At 41.9% G+C, this 22,427-nt stretch overlaps 1 protein-coding gene across 6 annotated transcripts in view; it reads left to right on the top strand.

Moving 5' to 3' along the window:
• Positions 1-22,427, top strand: part of TBC1D1 (TBC1 domain family member 1) — a 990,385-nt gene that overhangs the window by 479,486 nt on the left and 488,472 nt on the right. For all 6 annotated transcript variants that reach the window (XM_078678347.1, XM_078678346.1, XM_078678350.1 and 3 more), the window contains exon 2: positions 13,634-14,158. In XM_078678347.1, the coding sequence (XP_078534473.1) occupies positions 13,634-14,158 (525 nt within the window). The remainder of the gene's footprint in view (positions 1-13,633; positions 14,159-22,427) is intronic.

Below are 22,427 nucleotides of genomic sequence, written 5' to 3'. Positions count from 1 at the left end.
TGACTTGTGACTCTTAAGACATCACAGGACATTGTATAGTTCAGTAAAGCCAGGAGAGCAGAATACGACTCCTGCATCGTCACCACGCCAATAAAACATCACAGAGAGCCTTTCGTCATAGTAAAGCAGCGTAGCAAACCCGAGGGAGGTCTGAACACCATTCCTAACATGCATTCACACTACAATGAATTTGCATTCTTTCGTTAAGGACAACATGGAAAAAGTACCCTGATTGTCAGCAGCAAGTGGTATTTAATACCACTGTCCCTCCCTCCCTTCCATAGCTCGAACGTTAACTCCACTTTTACCAGCCTTGAACCACTTTGTGAAAGTCAGACACTGGAAATATTCAATATTCAATTCTATCAAGTCAGGCTCTCTGCTTCACCCGTACACTCCCTTCCACCTCACTGAAATAAGACGTAATATCACCAGCTACCACCTATATTTTCAATTTGTCTCTGGAATAAACAGGAGTGCCAGCAGTCTGGAAATGGCCCATTACAACACTTCAAAAGCCCACATCAGAGCCTTCCATCTTTGGCAACAGTAGGCCCTTCTCCTTCGCGCCAATATCCTCCAAAGTGGGTCAAGAAATTGGTCAACATACAAATCTCTTATTACATTAAAGCCTACAATTGCCAGTATTCCTCGCAGTTTGGATTCAGACAAGGACAAAGGACAGATCGGCTCCCCTTGCCATCGCCGATGATCTTAAACTTCTCCACGATCAAGGCAGCACAGCAGCCCTTGTGTTTCCGCATGTTTAACGATGGGGGGCCATAGGTAATAACATTAGAACTACCAACTTCCTAATTGAGACATCTCCGAATCACAATAAGAAATTGGTATTCCGAATGTACAAAAGCTTTTATTTCTAAGTGGTGATTCCTAGTAGGTCGCAAATCAACCAACTTCTTGAATATTAATTAGGTAGGTTGCAATTTCCGACCCTTCAGGAATTGGCGCCATCACAGGGATGGTGGCCTGATTGTGTCAGCCGACCAGCATGTCTGTGATTGCTTTTCAATAAACCAATCTTTTTTTTTAAATTAAATGCAGCCCGTTTTCCTTGAAGGAAATTGGAATGTGCTTCAAAAAAGAAAATGAAAGGTTTAAGTTTAACTTTTTAAAAGCAGGCAGTTATCTCTTGGATGACTGCCTGCTTTTAAATGTTTTTTTTTTTAATTATCAAATTTGCGAATGGGTTACCACCACTTTTAACTGATGGTGAAGTATTACTGTAAAATTAGGTTACAAAACAATAACGCATAACATACCGCTTAAGTATTTGGAGGGGATGCCCCTTCCAAACACAAAATCAGTATTTGTTTTCAAACCCAAATTGTGATTGGTTAACAAATTACCAGATCACAATTTAGTATTTGTACATTTTGAAAACCGCCCGCACAAATGAGCCGCCGCAGAGCCTCTCAGCGGGGCCCACCGGTTGCCATGGCAATGGGAATCACCACGGAGGCAACCCAGTGCCCAATGGAGAGGAGGTGCATTGACCTCATCACCAGGGGTGGTCCAGACCTCGGAGGCTCATCGGTCCTGTCCCACTCTCGGGCTAGCGTGTGTGGTGGGCCGATGACACAGCCTGTGTCCAGGGCCTGCCGACATTGTCAAACTATGGGGAGTGCAGCTTCCCCATTGCAGAAGATGCCACACCCGGGTCAGGAGAGACCTCGGTGGTGGTGAGTCAGCAGCTACGGCTGGTCCTCAAACTTGGTGAGTGTCTTGAGGGATGGCACGTCCCTGAAGAAGAAAATGCAGAGGCAGCTGCGCCGTACATCCGCGGACAACTGCTGCCGGCCGCTCAAAGTGCGAGAAACCTGGAGAGGTCTCCCCACCACTGTGAAGGAGAGGGCGGGTCCCCGGTGGAGGCCTACCTTAGGGTGATTAAGCCCTGGAGATCACTTGCAGCTGTGCTGCACGATCGCAGGCACCTGCTTCGTGGCATACCTTTGGAGGCACACGATAAACTGAATCAGATATTAGGATGCGGTGGCAACCCTCGACAGAGGTCCCAATCTTGCTTTTACTACTGGGGAATTAACGTGCAGGCCATACAAGAACTGCAGAAGTGCTGGGGTTGCATATTAAAAGTACAAAATGGTTCTTTGGGCACAATGTTAACTGGTGATCCATTCGTTCCCTAACTGCAATTTGATGCCCTAATCTTAGAAGTGAAGTTGTTTTACACCTGCCAATGATGAAATAACAAGTATTGTTATTTTCAGAAATGGCATGGTATATACAGGATGGTGTACGGTATTTTTTTCATAATGTTTCATGACCTGCACCTTATACGTATTTACCTAGTGCACTAACGGTTATATTTATGACAATTGCCTTATGGCAAAGTGGTGTATGGTCTATGTAATGTTGTGATGATTGCCTAGGTGTCAAAGTGATTATTGGTTTTGTGATTTTTGGTCTGATGTGTTTTATGTGTACTACGAAGGATATTGTTTAATATAACCTTGTGTGGAGTCTCTTTTGTGGTATGCGTAGTGTGTCACTGGTGTGTGTCTGTATGTTGCACAAACGCTTTACCCATTGCCTCTGGAATAAGCCTGACTGGTCTGCTAAGCTACAGGAGGGTGAGCAGGGATTTTCTTGGGTATGCAACTTCCTTGCCTTGACTAGAGTGGTGGGTTCTGCCTGGCTTAGGTGCATACTCAAGCCAACCAGAACCCCCATTTCTAACATCAGCTAGAATTCTTGGAGTCTGGTTCGACTCCTCTCTGGCCTTTTGGCTTCAAATTAAAAAATGGCTTCCTCCTGCTTTACCATTTTGCACAACCTACGCATAATCTTCACTCTCAAGAATCGATTACAGTAATCCCTTCTTTTTAGACACTTACATTACATTCCTCAGGCACTTGAACACAATTCCAAATGCAGCGGCCTTGCTTATTTTCTGTATACCTAAGCACGCATCTGTTGAAATCCTGCCATTTCCCTTTACATTGGTTCCCAATCGACAAAATAATTTCCTTTAAGCGTCCTTGTTTTGCAATAAAGATCTTCACAATACCAAACTTACATATCTAATGATGAAATTCTCTAGTTTTACAAAACTCTTTAAAATCTCAGATCAGAGTATAAATATCTAATTAACATTACTGCCATCTGCCAAATGGGAAGCAAACATTTCTAGTACCCTACAGCCAAATTCTGGAACTTGCTTCCCTAATACTTGAAATTCAACATGATCGTACTCTCTCTTCTTAAAACCTGACTTTTTTCTCATCAATACCTCTGGTATGCTTCCTTTTCAGTAGTACTAAACCTAGTGCCGGAAGGCCTTCAGGGAGCTGGGTGCTTTATAAACTCAAATTCATTCATATGCAGTTTAGAAGTTACAACCGGGTATGGTATGTATAGTAGCGCCTCTCCTGATAAATCTTAGCCCCACTCTCGGTAAGAAAGAAAGAAAGAAAGAAAGAAAGAAAGAAAGAAGAGAGAGAGAGAGAGAGAGAGAGAGAGAGAGAGAGAGAGAGAGAGAGAGAGAGAGAGAGATATATGCCACTTTTTAGCTGTTTTGAAGGAATTCCATGCTGACTCAGCACAATGCTGCTTTGATTAACTTTGCAGATTTACTGTGGTGTTGCTGGACAATCATCAGACTAGCACTGCCCTTCCATAATGCTAGACACATAGAGGTTTTGACAACACAACTGCCAATATCTAACTTAAATTAGGGCATACTGTAATTCACCAATTTCTCTTGACAAAATGCATAGTCAATAAAGATTCATCACTAAGCCTAGATCCTTGCCCTGTGGGTATGATGCTGATAAAACATAAGAGAATGGTCTTTAGCCTTAGTCAGCGTTTGAACTATATGGAATGCTTTGCGTCTTAAAAATACAAATTACCTACATAAGACTCCTAAAGACATTCATATTCTACAAAAGTATGTCGCTTGCATCCCTCACAATTGTGACCTTATTTTTCAAATTGTGTTCCTCTGTAATTCCAAAATAACGAAATCTGCATGTATTCCCCTCCCCAAAAATCTTATCTTCTTGAATAATGCACTGCATGAATTTTGCATAATTCTTATCTGAATGAAATCCCACCAGATGCCTTCTGCCTAAAATGCCTTCAGTTGAGTTCCTTCTTAAACTTGCAGTTTTTTCCTCTTGTGGTGACCAGCAACACTGTATATAGTTATTTTCCAAGGTGGAATGGTAATCAAAAGCAGACCTGGAAAAAATGTTCAGACCAGCCCTGCTCTCTCCTGCCCCTCCTCCCATTTCTGTCCATCTAAGTACAGACATCTAGTAGCACATCTGCGGAACTCACTGGGCCAAGGATATTGGCCTGGGTGGTGAACTCCGCTCAGTTCTCAGAGTTTTCTGAACTCCGCGGGGCACATTGGGTTCAGAAAAACTCCGTTAAGCGGAGCAGAGTTTTTTCCTGGCTCGCCAAAGTTGAGTTGGAGAGTGAGAGCAGGGAAAATCCAACTCTAAACCACCTCCCAGCGAGATTTCTCAAAGTGGCCGGTTGCGAATGGTCGCGACCGCTCGCATTGAGAAACCTACCGTTCGCTTTGAGGAAACTTCTGCTAGAGTAGAAAATCTACTCGAGCAGCAGAAAGAAGCAGTGCTTTACAACCCAATAAATTACCTAAAAGTGGTAGCCTACTTCCAAAAGTGGGCTGATGGGAAGTTCTAATTTTGAATGTAGAGGTCTTTAACGTGACAACTTGATAATGTTGGCCAAGAGAATCTGGGTCTCTACTTTCTGTACGGAGAGTGAATAGCTGTGCAACGTCAAAACACAACACTTCCTAAAGCTGGTTAGAAGAACTAAGCAGACCCTCCAGCATTTCACGATTCGCAAACTAAGTGTGAAATCAGCTGAGGAGCGCGATGATCGCAATATTTACATTTTTGGCCGCAGAAAAAGGTCTCTAGGCAGACACGCACACCATTATCGACTGTATGCACACACGTACAGCCTTCCCTCAGGAAATGCAGCGAAGTTTAGGGAATAGAAATAGGTTACGCCGGACTTGCTCACGCACGAGCATGGCTCCTGCAAGCAGACAGGTCAGGGATGTATGCGCTGTGGCTATGGGTCTAATGTCAATGGCATTGGACTTTGCCAGGGTCGATTGTGGCACACTGGATACGGATGATTTCTTGCCTTGTTCTCCGATGGGAGGCTGCGCCACCACTGTGACCGCGCACACAGGAAGAAGATTAATTGAATCAGCAGACTGACATACACAGAGGCGGGGGCAACAGCATTGTTTGTTATCTTGCTGTGCTCGCTGTAATAGTCATGTCTTTCTCGGCCTGACTGGCACCTGGGCGGCCAGGCCCCTGTCTGCGTTCTCGAGTCCTGATAATGAGCCAGGAACCCACCTCGCATATGCCTCCTCCTAGAGACATTGGTGGCAGGGGCCTGCTTGCCGGTCGTCCTCGGTTATGTTATGTTCTCACTCTATTTATGTAAGAATTTCCTGCCCTGTAAATATGTAATATATATGATTGTCCAAGCCTAATCGCTGTTAAAATGTAATCCTGAGTGAGTTTGCTATTTGTGTATATATATAACTCTAACCACTAGTATATGTAGTAGACCTTTGTACCTACTACCATTCCTATGCGATTTTAGAGTTGATCTGTTTGTATCTCTTCCTTGATTGACTTTACAACTTGTACATTTGCAATTTTTGCCTCCATTCACTCCACTTGTACATTTGCAATTTATTTTATTTTATTTATTATTTGTTTTCTGTTTGTATCTCTTATGTAACCCAAATACCTTATGTAACGCTACTGGTTCTTTTGTAAAGCGCTCTGACACCGTCGGGTAATGTTCGAATTATATAAAATCTTATTAAATAAATAAAATTAAAAAATTAAAATTGTGGTTTTGCTCTGGGGCTGGGGGGTGCACTGTGTCTGCTTCCAGCAATCCATGTCCACCAATGACGCAGCCGGCCTTCCGGGTTTTCAGCTCTGCAAGAGAGCAGCAGACTCCTCCTAACGCCCCAAGAAGAGTGCAAAACAAAATCTGGAGGCAGCAGAAGCAGCCTGCTGCAGAGAGCGGCAGCAGCAATTAATGGCAGCACGGTCGACGTCCTCCTGAGAAGTGCACAGATCACTACAGCTGGCTGCAGCAGCCACATTTGAAAGGCTGCCCTCCTTGAGTGTATGTAGCTAGTTGTTTGACTTCTAAGGCTTCTCGTTTATAACCTCATTCAGTGTAGCCATTACCCTCATTTTATCCCCTTGGCCATTCTTTTTGTGTTCTGTTTTCTTTGGCTGTCACTGAATGTATTAATAGTAACAGTATTTTTTGTTTAATATATTAGTCTTGCCAGATTAAAGCAAGTCAATTTCTGTCCCCACTTTGCTTCGGGCGTATGGAAATTACCAGTACATCATGGAGTGGAAAATATCCTATACTCCATTCTGTAAGGATTTTTTGTACAAAGTTAAACAATTCTACAACATTTTGGAAGAAACCTTTACATTTCGGGAGATTTCTGTGCTGTTTTTCAACAATTTGTCAGCTTTCAAAACTTCTCTGAACTGTTCCAAAAATAAAGCACTACCAAAAGAGTTGCAACAATTATGCACACTTTAAAAATAATTCTCAAGTCACAAATTACCCACATTTCATACGTAATTTTGCTGGCTTTTCTGACTAATTCTTTGCTCGTCCACCATAAATGCTCCTTTCCAGATAATTAAAAATAATCCTGTTATTTAAACATATTTTCTCTTTTAATGGTTGTAAAATTTCAATAACAGTACCAGATTTAATGGTAATCAATTCATCTGCCTTGAAACTACAAAACACAGTTAACACTAATTATAGTAAGAATGTGACCTACATGCATCATCAGATGTCAACAGCAAGCACTTAACCTGTTGAAACAAAGCGCTCACACCACCCATCCATAACACACTGCTTCCACGATATATTACTTGCTATATTAGTTAAAATAATTTTCTTTTAAATGGGCTTCCCAAACACTGTGCACAAATAGTTGCAAAAATATGCAGAATTCTATGAAGAGTAATCACAAATGTCAATCATTCATGGTACCAGCAAAGGAAGTACGCACAGATGAGGGTGTGGGGGGGATTTGGGGGGGGGGGGGGGGGTTGCACATCGCCAGCATCCTGCAGAAGTACATCATCTGAATGTTGCATAAAGGATTTGGTAATCTGTACGTGAGTGTGCTTCCTATTCTACACCTACTACACTAGACCATAATAATGCCCCACTGTGGTTGAAACTACTCATTGACATTCAATAACACCTTTTCAAACAATTTGGGACCCTCAATCTGGTCCGGTCATAAGTAATACTCTAGCAATACCAAGTGCGAAGAGAACAAACACTTTAAACATGCCTATTTCAAAGTGGAATACTCCTCTATAACAGTTTCAATTGAATTAAGGCTGAAAAGGAATGCTTACAAGAAATATTAAGTGCTGCAATAATGCCGGGAAATTTCAATTTTATGACACAGAATCTCAATTTATGCACCACAAAATGTACTAATCTATGCCGCAATAACCTTGGGGGTCTGATTTAGGAAATAATCTAGCCTGGTTTAGGGGGTTGAAGCAGGACCTTTGTTTTTGTGGCAGCCAAAGAGAACTTGTTAAACAGTGTATAATAGAAAGATTGTTCATCTTAATTATTACTAATAAAAAATATACAGCAAATATTTAAAATAAATAATTATTCTGCTTTTTTCCATGGATCGAAATGTATCACCTTTCATTGTTTGAGAAGATTGCCTCTAGTGCTCTGTCAGGAGACATTTAGAAAGAGGTGTATAGTCGGACTTCCAAATTGTTCCTTCCCCCTCCTCTACCTTCCTCACAAAATGTTGTTGCAACTATGTTTTCCATCTGCCATCCCTCCACAGCGAATGAACTTGGTGCCCTATTTGCGGTGAAGGTCTGGACCGCAAGAGGAGTTTCTGCAACACTGATGTGGCCATACTCCGGTCCACTGGCACCCCATCCTGTTTATCAAGCATGCATAATTTTAAACACCTACCTGATTGAATTGCTACAATTTTCTCTTGAGCTGGGAGTTTGCTGTTGACATACTATCAACACAGTAGCACTTTGCTACATTCACTCTTAATTCGGTACAATGTCACTGTAACTGCATAATCAGAATATACCTATGGAGACTAAATTCTTTTTAGATGCCCAAGCAGCCCTCCTTTCTAAAATTGGATAGTCTTTAGAGAACTTATTTTCATCGCTTGTTTAATCTTAATAGCATAGTGTGTATTTCTGAAAGCTAAAACCTGTCTTGAATGTCTAAGAGCAAGATCTATTTTACCACACTGGATGGAAAGTCGATGCAATATCACCCTCCTGGGGGAGCTCCCTGATGTGTATGAATACGAGCTAGCCACTGTTTTATTTTCCAGGACCCATGCCAGGAACCTTGATGCTTCCCGAGCTGCAAAATGCAATTTTGTGGTATTTAGTGATAATATTTTGTGATGTAAATATTATTCATTTTTCTGAGCCCCAATGTAAAAATGAAGTGCATATTTGCATTTGACCACTAAAGACCACAGATATCGTAATCAATTAGGTTGATGTTTTGAAGTATGAAAATACATTGAAACCATAGATGATGATAACTCCGTTTTGAGAACCCATGAATTGAAAATCCAAATAAAGAAAAGAAGAGTTTGATAAAAAAATTATAGATATTCACTCCAAGAACAGTTAAATATATATTTTAAAAAGCCATTTTGGGTCTCTGCTAGGGAACATCGTTTTAATTTCAAAGCAGAAAGAAAATAAGTAGGTCAAAGAATAGGTCAGCATGCATTGTCAGCGTTAGAAAAAGGAATGAGGATACTAATGGGGTCACACAAACGTATAAAAGAAGCAATTTGTCAGGGAAAATAAAATAATATTAGGAAGATGTGGGAAATATCCCATCAGAAAAAGAGGCCAGAAGGAAAAAAGAATGTGGGAAAGAAAAAAACACAGAAGCTGAAAGGTTTGGGTGGTGTTGAACCGGGCACTCTATGCAGGGTCACGCACAACCCTTTTGCCTTTACCCTCCACTTTTTGCTGAATTTGTTTTTGCTGGTCTTGGGACTCTGTGCAATTTACCACTGCTAACCAGTGCTAAAGTGCTTGTGCTCTCACCTCTAAACATGTTATAATTGGCTTACACTCAATTGGCATATTGAATTTGCCTGCAAGTCCCCAGTAAAATGATACTACATGTACCCAGAGCCTAATTAAATGCTACAAGTGGACCTGCAGCGCTGAATGTCACCCACTTAAGTAAGCCCTTTAAACACGTGTCAGGCCTGCCGTTGCGGCATGTGTGTGCAGTTTTAAACTACCATTTCACCCCTTGGGTTTGTCCTGGACAGCCCAAAGGGCAGTGTATTTAAAAAGTTATATATGTACTTTAAGTTTTACATGTACTGGTAGTGAAAAACTCCTAAAGTCGTTTTTCACCCCTGCAAGGCCTACCTCTCCCGTAGGATAACATTGGAGTTACCTTATTACATTAAATAAGCTGTAATTTCCAAATGGGACAGGTGACCTGTTAATATTTGGTGTCCTTATAATTCTAATGAAAGATCTTCTCTCATGGTAAAGCCGGATTTTAAATTATATTTCTGAAAATGTAACTTTTAGAAAGTTGGAGTTTTCCTGTCTTAGCCATCTAGTGCTGGAGCCTGTTCCTGGGTCACATGACTGGGTGTAGCTGAAGTTGAGATTTGTGTATTCCTCCTAGACAGCCACACACAATAGAGGGATTAGGTGTGCCTGGATGGGCCATCAATAGCAGGATCGGAGGGCAGAGCTGGACACAGCCCTGCGTACACTTAAATAGGATGTGTCCTGCCTGCATTCAATGGTCGGTATACCCCCAGTAGTCAGTCTGGAGCCAGAGTGGAGAATGCAGGATGCCAGGAGACTTCAAAAGGAAACCTGTAGAAGCATCTCTCACTTCTAAGGCAGAACTGGGTATAAATGTTGGACCTCCGACACCAACTCTTCAGTGCACTTCTGGACCTTTAGATAGTCGTCCAGGAAGAAGTACTGCTGTGCTGCTGAAAGGACTGTCACTCTGCTGGACTGTGACTCTGAAGGACTGCTGCCCTGCTGTGCTTTGGCCTGGGTGAGAAGGACTGGACATGCATAAGTTGAACCCAGGAACTCAAAGTGGCTCCAAGAGCTAGTTGGCTGGCCTCCTGACTAGAGCCTTGGGGACAGAAGGCTCCAACAACCTTAAACCGAGCACCTATGCTCTGCCATCTGCGAGTCCTACCCTGCCAAGTGGTGCTACCCCAGTCCTGGAACCTTGGAAGTGGGCCTTAAAGTTCTCTACCAGCCCATCTGTGGCTCCAGCAGACCAACACATCTCCTCTGCTCTGCGGTTGAACCCCAGACTTAATAGTCATTGCCTCTCCTGAAGCAAGGACTCTGCATCGAACTTGCAGCCCGCATCAGAACAGCTTCCTATGCAAAGCTTTCCCAATTCAGGCCCTTTCAACGCAAATCTTTAGTTGAAGGCAGCCTCAATGACTATGCAGGTTCGCGCATCGCAGCCTTTCCAGCTCCTTGGAACTGATTCGTCGCCCAACTGCACAACGCACTCATAAGGATGGACTTCGCATTGCATGCCAGCATCGGCGGGACCTTCGACAATGATGCAGAACCTCGCTTCACCAGTACCTCTGAACCGATGCATAGTCTCAACTACGTAACGCATCCTTGGCGAGAGATCTCACAACTCTCCACAACTAGGATTTCAGGGACTCTTGTTCAGCAGGTCCCTGTAGCCAGCTTGCTCTCCATCATGGTTTGCCTGAACTTGTGGTTTTCTCCTGGTCCGGGGCTACCAGATGCCCACAGCTTTGCGCTTTTTGGCAGAATTTTAATTGAACTATTTAAACCTGCATAACTCCTGTTCTACGGTTTGGATTTTTGCTGATTTGGGCTTGTTTTATATATTAAAAAATGCACTATATTTCTAAAGTGTTGTGGAACCTTTTGTGGTGTGTTTTTACTGTGTTACAGTTTGATGTGTTGAACATATACTTTACATATTGCCTCTGAGTGCTCTGTGCCAAGCTAGCTGGGAACACAGATTAATTTAGGGTTTGCTTGGGACTTCACCATGACACGGATTGTGGTTCCTGCTTGAGCAGGGTTAAAACGGCCTCAACCAGAAACCTAATTTCTTACAGGTGGTAAATACTGGAACAGCTATTCCAAAGAGAACCAATTTTGAACGTTAATGACATTTATACCTTTAAGCAAGCATTGGCAAAGTCAATAGGTCTGGGCTCTAACATGCTGAGCTACTGGCTTTATAATTTTTTTTATTAATGCATTCATGCAAATGTGACACGATGCATGTTCAGGCATGGTTTCCAATCATGGAATGGGTTTTCCATTGAAGAAAATTTCCATTCCAGGATGACTACAGACATGCACCCAAGCGTAGTGACACACATGTGCTTGCTCATCCATTGTAATGCTGGCAACTGTTTTTTATTTACCAGTCTAACATGGCAGATAGCCATGTTAGACTTGAAAATTGAACAATTTTTATCTTTTTTTGTTATTAAAGTGAGAAGGTAAATTGAGCCACCCACGTGCCCGCCCCGTCCAGTCTCTGGACCTTGGTTAAAGAAATATAAAAAGAAATGTGTAATGAGGAAAGGGCAGGCAACACCAGGCGGGGGTGTTCGGGGGGGTGAAAGAGTGGGTGGCCCAGCAGCATTTTGCAGCTGCCTAACTAACCCTTTTAAAAAGAAAAATAGAAAAATGTAATAAAGAAATATGCAGAGTGTGGGGAGAGTTAAGTTAGAATGTGCGTCGAGGGCTTTTTAAGAGGCCCAAAGGAAGGAAACTCAAAATATATATATTTTTAAAACCACTTGCCTCTTCACGGCCTCCGTCTCTCCTCAGTTGTCTCGCTTCTCTTCCCAGAAGCAGGAACCCCCTAAGCCAAGCACGGCGCTGCTGTCACCATCGTTACAGCAGTGTCGTGATTGGTCTGAGCTCTGTGGGTCGGCGCTCAGACAGGGAGTTGGTGCTTGTACATGTTATCCACCCAGGCTGTGCAATACAGCCAGGTAGAGAACAAGGTCAGTGTGCATGACTGTTTGGCCGGCCCGAAATGGCCGGCTAAAAGATCATGCACACTTACTGTGCACAAACCACTCCTCCTCTCTGTGACACCAACCCCATCCCTCCCTAACCTTGCTCCGTAGCTATGAAAAATAAAATGATATATTTTTCCTTTTTCCACTGCTATGAGCGCATTGGGGTGACGCTCTTCTGCCTTAGCGTAGGAGCTGCCCCTGGGTTTCACCGCACCTATCAGGCTCGAATGACCTACCTGAGAACAGAAGGGGACATATGAGACGGTGGAAAGCACCAAAATAAATCAATAAACACAAGCCTCTACAATCTCCCCCTTATGAATACTTCCTCGCCTGTCTGTGGCACATGCTATAATTGGGATGTGTACTGCAAGGTAGGTTTAACTGTAATAAAACCAGAGTAGAATGTACAAAGTAAAAACGCTACGTGCTGAAGCAACTAATTGTGTAAGTTACAGATTCTCGCTTCTGAGAGTCTTCCATTTTTGCTTATAAGATAAAAAAACAATTGGAACAGAGTTATAGAGCATACCTGACTTGCAAAAGTCATAACTCCTCTTTTTAAACATCCTTGAATAAATCCCAAAATTGCAGGGGTGAGGTAACCCTCCTCTTCTGTATGCTCTGTGCCCACCTGCATTCCCCTCACTCTGCCGTTAACCTCCGACAATATTTCAATCAATTTCATGACCAACAAAGGACACACAGCCCCACATTCATAAGACATTTTAAGAAACGAAATGTGGGAATAAGTAGTACTCGTTGCCACGATTTTACAGGGTCCTAAAATCTGAGAAATTGAACCCTATCCGAAATAAGCAACTTATCTCGATACTGCCTCATTCCAGAAATTTTATAGGAGATATCCTTTTGAAATCTTTTCCAAACACGTGAGTCTCTGTTCTCCCTCCACATGAAATGCAACAATCTCTTGGTGGGGGCAAGCATGGTCGAACAGCACATGTAAAAAAAGATTATTAGATTGAACATTTAAAGAATATTGAAATAAAAATGTTTAAGTTATCCATGAATCAAACATGCGATTTTTAAAACGTAGTGATAAATTCAGGAAATATGAAAAATGATTAATTTTCGTGGTTTAGGCATTAGTTGTACAGAAAGTAGTGGTTTGGCTTTGGTAGTGCTTTAGCCTTCGTGGTTCAGGCATTCGTTGTTTAAGTGGTAGTTGTTTAGTCATACAACCGATGCTATATTACTTTTGAATTAAGTCATTAGTGTCTGAAAGTGTGGAATGTTAAATGTGTGATACGTTAAAATGGACGTTCATTTGAATTCTACTTTTAATCTTTTTTAATGTTGATATCCAAGAGCCGCAGTGAACAGAGCACGTTATATTGTCTCTTCTACTATAAGTTAAGAAAAGGTTGCATGTCTTTATGCTGTGATACTTGTACGCTTGTGATCATCACTTTGGTGTCCAACCCTAAAGGCTGTGTTTGCATTTTACAGGTACCTGAGATCATCAGTTCCATTCGCCAGGCTGGAAAAGTAGCTCGCCAAGAAGAATCCCAAGCTCGTCTCTCTGATGTTGATGATGCTTTTGCTAAAAAGTTTGAGGTGCTGTTCTGTGGACGAGTGACAGTGGCCCATAAGAAGCCCCCTCCAGCACTTATTGATGAGTGCATTGAAAAATTTAACCATGTCAGTAATACCAAAAAAACTGATGACAATTTGGGTTCTCAAGAGGAAGAAACTGTCGGTGATCTGGGATTCTTGAAGCACACGACATTTCGATCCATGTTCCAGTCTCCTTTCAGTGAAGAAGATGATAATAAGCCATTCCGAAAATCCTCGTCTCAGCCTGGGCTACGAAGCTGGGCTTCAAAAAAGGCCTGGAAAGAAAGTAGCAGCAGTAGTCTTCCTGGCTCTTTTGAGGAGCAGGAAGTATCGTTGGATCTCGAAACCCCAGCAACGCAGGGGCGGAATTTTGTACAGCCAACAGATATCGAAGGAAATCGAACTATGCTGTTTACGGTATGATTGAGCAATTGCCTTAGATACTTGACCATTCATATGCACCTCACTGTCAAATTGGAAGGCTTCATTTAACCTCTTGCCACAAAACTCTGCAAAAACTGTCTACTGTTCTTACTAAAACTATTTAGAGCCTGTTACAAATCGTTTGTAGCGCTTAGTTTGTTGCATTGCGAATTCTGAACACTGTAGGACTTCAGTTATGGATATGGTCTTAACTAATTATAGCTTTTTTTCTAAATTGGAAAACTGGAATGTTGGGAAATCCATTAAAGATATTGGAGTGGCAAGGGGCCAATGATAGTTGGCATAGACCAGATCTGTTCCACCATTCCACTGTTTGGCCTATTGTTTCTCCTTGTTTAATTTAGAACATTTTGCCATCGCTGGATGTAGTGTTCTAATAATATAGCCTATGTGTGTGTTCTCTACTGGTCTATTCAAAGTCCTCTCTCTTGCTATAAAGTCTTGCCTTCAGCTTGCTCTTGTAACTGTGGTAGTCCATTAAAAAACAGTGTAGCCATAGTATTGGGTGGTACCACTATGTTAAAAAGGTAATTGACGTCACAGTTGCATTCTAGACATCAAAAGGTTAGCCGCAAAGAGATGTGACTGGTGACCTGTTACTGGAACAAATAAATCAAATATGTGTTTGCCCATTAACCCGGGAACGATTCAGCCCCAGCCACAGTTCTAAGAAAGGATGTTTTTTTCCAGGTTTCAGCGGTTAATCTATAACAATGGCTTCGGCAGATGCTGCTAATGAACATTAAAGGATAAGCTGACAACAGTGATGAGCAAAGGTTGATGCTGACATTGCTCTTGTCATTATATTTCATGTTCATATTTGTTCCATGGGAAAGAGTCATATGCACAAAACTGAGTTTGGAACAAGCCTCTTTGCTCCTTTCCTTGTTACTCAAGGTGCCAAATGCAATCCCAGATGTTGTGTTATGTTTATTGGATTTGTAGAGCGCATGGCTGCCCCAGCGACAGGGCGTCCCGATGCTAGATGTGCAGGTAATAACCGAAAAGGTGAGGAGGTCACAGAAGAAGAATCAAGGGAATAGCCAGGTCTTACTTCCCTACGCAAAACCTCATGATCCTGTAGGTTCCTGGTAGTGCTAGGGAGAGCATTCCAGAGAGATGTAGCCAAAACTTGGAACGAGCGGCCACCCGCCTGAGCTCTTCTAACACGGGGGTGCATAGCAGATGTTAGTACAAGGAGCGGAGGGTGTGTTCCGGTACATAGGGGATGAGAAGATTGGCTAGAATGGAAGGGTCTAGGCCATAGAAAATGTTGTAAGCGATGCACAGAGATTTAAATTTAATTGTTTTTTCCACCAGGAGCCAGTGTAGTTTATGTATATATTTGGACGTAGGGCAAGACTTCGGAAGGCAAAGAGGGTATGGGCAGCGGCGTTTTGCACCCTCTGTAATTGATTTATGCCTGCATTATTGGCACCTAGGTAAAGAGAGTTACAGTAATCCAGTCTAGAAAGTATAGTAGACTGGTTTGGTGTGTTTGAGTGTCATTTAGAAAATGTTCTAAAAGCGTTAAGTTCTTGGTTGAACAGAATACAATCCTCAAATAAGAGCCATTAAAGAGAAATCAAAATAATCCACATATTCCTGATTGTCTTGTCTCCTCACATTAGGTGTGTTGCAGCATTAAGTGAAACTTTTAATTAATAATGAGTGTTTTTTAGACATCTGGTGAGGAAAGCGTTCTCCATCTAAATGGAACATTCCCAATAACTGGATCACACATTGTTAAAAGACCAAGTCTCAGTGTACACAACTTGTATTATTATTATATTTACATATTATGAAGCACTTGGCTACCACCAGAGGGTGTCTTGCTATTAGACCCAGGTAGCGTGAATACTTCTTTAGGTTAAAACAGCCAAGTCTTCAATCCTTTGTGAAACACCATGAGAGAAGAGCAGTTTCTCAGAGATTCCAGGAGGGCATTCCAGAGCTTTGGAGCGAGGTATGAAAATGAGCGACCTTCCCCACCCCCCCCATGCGTGCTTGATGACTTCTCTGCACTTTATACAAGGACTGGTTAGATGACCGAAGCAGGCTGATAAGGCACCACCAGATCTTGAATGTAGCGTGGTGCTGTACCAAATCTAGTCTTGTGTATATAGCAGAAGGCTTTGAATTGTATGCGTTTGTCTGCGGTCAGCCAGTGAAGCTCCCAAAGAAGATGGGACACGGACGTGTACTTAGGAAGGCGGAAGAGCAGCCTGGTAGCGGCATTTTGAACTACTTGTAGCCACCAGATGACTGCCTTCTCGGCCCCCAAGTATAGGATGTTCCCGTAGTCGATACTGGACAAGATTAATGCTTGAATTACAGTTTTCTGGGCAAAAATTATGTCTATGATCTTTCTTACCCATTTCAGAATTGCAAAACAGGTAGAAGCTAACCTGTCTACCTGTGGCTTCATGGTAAGCTTCTCATCCAGCCAGACGCTGAGGGTTCTTTACCTTAGGAGGCTACCCAGAGCCTCCGGCCAAGGCTGCTGACCCCATAGCTGGAGATTTTTCCCCAGGACCATAACCTCAGTCTTCTTGCCATTGAGCTTAAGTGAGTTCTCGCCCATCCATGTGGAAATCAAATTCAGCATAGGTGAGGGTTTTTGGCCTTGTTTCTCTGTGCCAGTGGCACAGCAAAGATGATCTGTGTGTCATCTGCGTATGAGAACAAAGTTAAGCCGCAGCCCTCAACCATCTTGGCAAGGGTGCGTACAGCATCGGGCTTAAGCCGACCCCTGGGGAATGCCTCAAACAAGTGCACATGGTTCTGACATAGCACTGCCTGAGAAGACATGAAATGAACGGTCTTCAAGAAAAAAAGACATCCAGGTTAATGCAGTACCCTCCAAGTCCAGTGACGTTAGCCTTTCTAGGAGCTTGGAATGGGACTACTGCAGTGCTTAATTTGTTAAAAAAAAAATCCTGGGGTAAAAAGTTTTTCTTAAGAGGCGCAACTGGGTTTTGTAAATGGTGCAGTAGTTGAATTCAAGGCTTCTTAGTCTTGATTAGGCCTAGACGAAATATAAATTACTCTGATGCAATTCGCGTCATAATGGGATTTTTTTGTTACACTTGCAAAAATTCCCAAAAATCACGTCATTACGTCACATTGCCTAATGATGCTCCATTAATGGCAAAAAGTTGCATCACACTTAAATAATGCGAAAAGCGAGAACACAAGCTGCTGCTGTTAACGAGTTTTTGGTGCTATATCTTTACAGTGAAAAGATTTGCATTTCACATAATATACGTAATTTCACATTTCTCCTGAAAGTACACGTAATTGCATGAATGCATGTTTACAGGCACACTGCACTTCCTGTCTCTTCTTTTTTTGTCCTTGATTTCTATCTGTGCAATTACTTTTCTATCTTTATCTTCCTCCTTTTCTCCTTTCTCTCTCTTGCTTTAGGTCAAAGTCTGAGGATCAAAAATAAGCCCTGTTCCCCAAAATAGAGTTCCTTGGCCCACCACCTAGAACTACCAGCACAAATTAAGAACTGCAGCCTGGAACTAGTCTGAAACTATGAGAAAGGGCACATAGTCAACTAACGGTTGACTAAACGATTTTGGGAGCAGTGCCCTAATACTCAACACTGCAAACCAAGTTTAACATTACGGCACATGCAAGCCAAGTTTAACATTACGGCACATGGTTGTAGGTATGAACAAAACATATCGACTTTTTGGTTAAAGGATCAAAAATGACATAAAGATTACAGTCAAAGCTGAAAACTACTCAGGCAACAGAGATTAGCCACAAGATAAACCTGTGTTTCCTCGGTAGAGGAAGATGGCAAACCAATCGATATCCTAACAACTCTATGTAAACAACTAATATTCTAAATGTCTAGAGGATCCCCTGAAACACTGCACAGTTAAGAGGGAGTGAACCTATGTTTACTTGTTAGACCTAGAGACATATGGCTGTCCCTGACTGCATACCTACTTCTGCACACAGCACATACTGTCTCCAATTCATAGCACTAACAACTCTATGTAAACAACTAATATTCTAAATGTCTAGAGGATCCCCTGAAACACTGCACAGTTAAGAGGGAGTGAACCTATGTTTACTTGTTAGACCTAGAGACATATGGCTGCCCCTGACTGCATACCTACTTCTGCACACAGCACATACTGTCTCCAATTCATAGCATTAATACGCTGAGATGATATCCCAGTGATACTGCAAGGACAATAGGAATCCGGCTAGACTCTCAGGTATTCCCTACTCTGTCTCCTGAGGCTGCGCCACAACACTTTTTTGGCACTTTCACCCATGTCCAGATATGCTGCATGCTGCTCAAACCATCACCCTCGCATCAACTATTGGATTGCATACTGTTCTTACAGTACAATGCCACAGTTCTGGAACCTCTAACGTTACTATATTTGTAAGCACAAATTAAAAATGTTTGCAAAAAAATAACTAGATTAAGCTAGTTTCTGTCAGACAGTAATAAAGCAAACTATCCCATGAAACACCCGCCACAGTCTTATCCAAAGAGGTGAGGATCTACAAGCAGACTGACACCCCTAATTTACGGCAAAGTCGAGGCACCGTCCAACACGTAAGGGATTAACTTTTCAGCACCTCACCAAAGGTTAAAGACATCTTGTAATATTGGAGTATCTTATTATGGTCATTATGTCACTGATTATGCAGAGCCGTTCCTCTATCGCTAACATTCCCTACAAGCTGCAAAAGGCCTGTCCTCAGTATTTCATCACTGTACACATTTCTAGGAATTGTCAGAAAATTCTAGGAATATTGCTGGAAAACTTCAAATGATTTCTAGGAGTATTTACATACACATCCATTGTGCATCTGGAAATGTACTGTCAAAGCAAATATGTGCCCACACCATTCAAAAGGTTTTATTAACAAAAGAAAAATGAATTGTCTTTGAATCCCACAAAAAAACTGTATTCAAGCAAGTTCTGCAAACAGAACGAAGGCACAAATATATAACATTTCAGATAAAAGCTTCCAATGAAGATGGCATGACTTTGTGAAACAAAGCGGACACACGGGTATCGAGGGCTGAGATCAAGAGAAATGAAGAAGACAGCTTTCAAGTGTAACAAGAATTGCATTTTTTTTGACTGAGAAAGCTATTCCACAGGGTCTTGTATTGAGAACTTGGAAGTGCAAGAAAGGCTTGAAATGCCATCGATGGGCCACTTCCTTTCGGCTTGGTTAGCATCAACAATAACATATGGCTGCAGCTGTCCACTAAGGAAAACAGCAAGTCCCAGTTCACAATTCCCTTCCTCTTGCGCTATTTTTAGGACAAATTAAGACACATCAGCAGTGATTAAATGCTAAACTTTCCAAAGACCCATAACCAGATTTCTGATCAAGGTCATCCTCATTATCCCGTGTTTGGAGGCAGCTGAGTCATTGAATCAGTTGTTTCCAACACAGCAGAGTCAGACCATCATTCAGGTGTAACTCAAGCAAAACTGGCAATATCATCGGGTAGAAGTAGAAAGAAGTGTTATTGGGCGTCCCATTATTATTTCCTTGGAGGTCAATTTAGTCATTTTGGATAGGAGTAGCTTGAATTGACCAGAGGGCCAACGTAAGGCAGCTTAAACCTGGTCTCAATACACATCTTAGTTTCCTTGTTCTTCAGAGTTTCATTAAACCTCTTTATTGCTCCTGAAAATGTGGATTGCTAACCACAAAGGAAGTGTTGTTTGATTCCTAAGGCCTTATTTAATTCTAGGACCACTGATGGTACAAAATGAGCACCCTGGCCATTCTCTGTCTGGAGAGGAAATCAAACCAAACAATTACATCTCTGAGCAGTTTGTGGCTACAGTGATTGCATTGCCTCGAGCACATGTGTTTTGCTGTCTCAGTTCATCCTCCAAAAAGCACACCAGTACCAAAACATAAACAGAAGAAAGATATTATGTTGTGTGAACGAAGTTGATGTGTACTTGGATGAAGGGCTCTTATGGAGGTGGGTGGGCAGAAGGGTTTGTTTTGATACTTCTCGCTGTACTGTGTGCTTGACAAGTGGCACAGGGATGATGTGACTATACTGGTGGGCAAAAGGGAAGAAGGGAGCACATCCCCCTGTGCTCCTTTCTGTGTTGAAGCACATCAGTGAGTATCTGTGGCTCAAATCGTGCTGTCTCTGCTTATGTGGGCGAAACCATGGTGCAGGCACAAGGTTTAGGAGTAGCAGTTTTGGGGATACTGATTTCCCTTGCTTGTCCCTCAATATTCTGTGTGAGACCTTTTGACAGTCCTACTTTAACCAAATAGGTTTTTTTCTAATAAAAGTGATGCATTTGTGTAATTAAACAAGATCCTTTAGGACCTTAGGGGTTAGTTAGTCTGAGATCCATAGAAAGTGACTTCGGAATTTGGAGACAAAGCAACCTTTTTAGTGGTCTATTCAGGGAGGGCATTCATTCTAGACACTTCATTTGGTGCAGTTGAAGAGCACTGAGATACTTGGGACTCCCTCAGAAGAAAGAAAACTTTGTTGCATCCTTGTTACAAAGCCTGGAACTAGAGTTCTCTCTTTATTTCTGAGACCTGGACCATTAAGATAATTCACATGGTCACAGCTTGGGGGTGGTGTATTGGAGAGTTGAAACAAGGTTTGGTTAAATGGGTGCTTACCATAACTCCGTTATGTGGCTCGACTTCAAGAAACATAACGTTTGCTATACAACTGATAGGTAATCCTGTATTATGTCCGAAGAGAAAACAAAGACACATTTAAAACGATATACTCAGTTCCACTAGGCCAAAGGAAAAAGCATTGTAAATATATAGTCGATCTCTGCCCCTTCCTCCAGGAACATCACGATAAAGAATACATTTTAATGATACATCAGAACAGGACCGTAAAACTGTTTGATCTAACAATATTATACAAAACGCTGAAGGACATATTTTAACTCGAGCTGCACAGAGGGAGAAGTGAGAGAGCATGTTTTTAAAGAGCAGTGTATAAGTAAGCAGATTTGAGGCCTATTCATGTCAACTTTAACATCTTTGTTATAATAAATGCATAGCATTTATATGATTTGAAATGCATCCATGTTAATTAAACAAACATGATTTTGTAATTTTTAAATTCACTCCTACAGCAGTTGGCACACAACCTACATCCTTAGCATGTTTAGACTAAAGAGTGGAATAACTTGATCAAGCAGATCAGACATTGCTTGAAATGAAGGTTTTCTGTTGGTACTTTCAGATAGACTCCATCTCTAGTACAGTACTCACCACATTTACATGTATGCAAATGATCCCTCCCATTAATGATGGATTGTACGTATGGTCCCTTCTGATTTAGAGGGATTAAAGCATTCTCACAGCAGTTGCCCCCTCCCCCCTTTCAGGTTGTTCTCAAAAGTAAGGTATCAGTTTTGCAAAATCTGTGTGAATTCAGGTTGATCAGGCTGATTATGGGTAATCATGCGTCCACTGCCTCAACTGTCCTTAACTGAACCATGAGGAATCATCAATTGGAGCAGAATCTTCTTGTCTGCCTCCCTTGTCTCCCTATGGGATTTCCTTTTCCTCCCTCCCCTCTCCCAACGTCATTCTGCCTCATTCCCTCCTTCTGACCATTTACTGGAAGGGTTTCATTTGTAAAGACATCAGCTTAGATTCAGTAGATTCTTTATTTTCGTTCTCCTTTCTTTCTTCTTTAGAAACAAAATAAGGTAGAATTCGAACCAACTCGGAGAAGCAATAGTCCCGGAACAAATGTTTTAGCCACTGCTTTTGGAACAGGTTCCGTAGCATTGGCAAGACCAGAATATCAATCAAACACATCTTTCAAAAGATCAAAATAATCAGCAGGAGTTTATCTTTTCTTCTGTGTACAAGTAATAATTTTAGTCCAATCAGTTTTCACAGGACATGGATCAGTCACAGCTAACTCGTGATTTAATAGTGTATTTCTAGCAGCAAAAAGAGCATATATACCACTGGTGTTTGTAGTGTTGACTAGCTTTCTCAAAAAAGTGATATTTTATTCACTTGTCATTATAATGCATAACAATTTAGTTAGTCCAGGTGGGTTTGTCACATTCCTTTACAGTTCGAAGTTTTTCACAAACCTTTTGAGGGTTATATTGTATATTGGGTAATTGGCGTTTGACACTTACTAGGTTGGCCTTGGAACCAGGGAACATGGACAGTAGGTAGACCTCCTACTCTTGGGCCTGGGCATTCTTGAGGCGCA

Source organism: Lissotriton helveticus, chromosome 2_2, assembly GCF_964261635.1.
Source record: "Lissotriton helveticus chromosome 2_2, aLisHel1.1, whole genome shotgun sequence".
NCBI lineage: Eukaryota > Metazoa > Chordata > Amphibia > Caudata > Salamandridae > Lissotriton > Lissotriton helveticus.
Note: the sequence above shows the minus strand (reverse complement) of the source record. Positions and strands in the feature narration are given on the sequence as shown.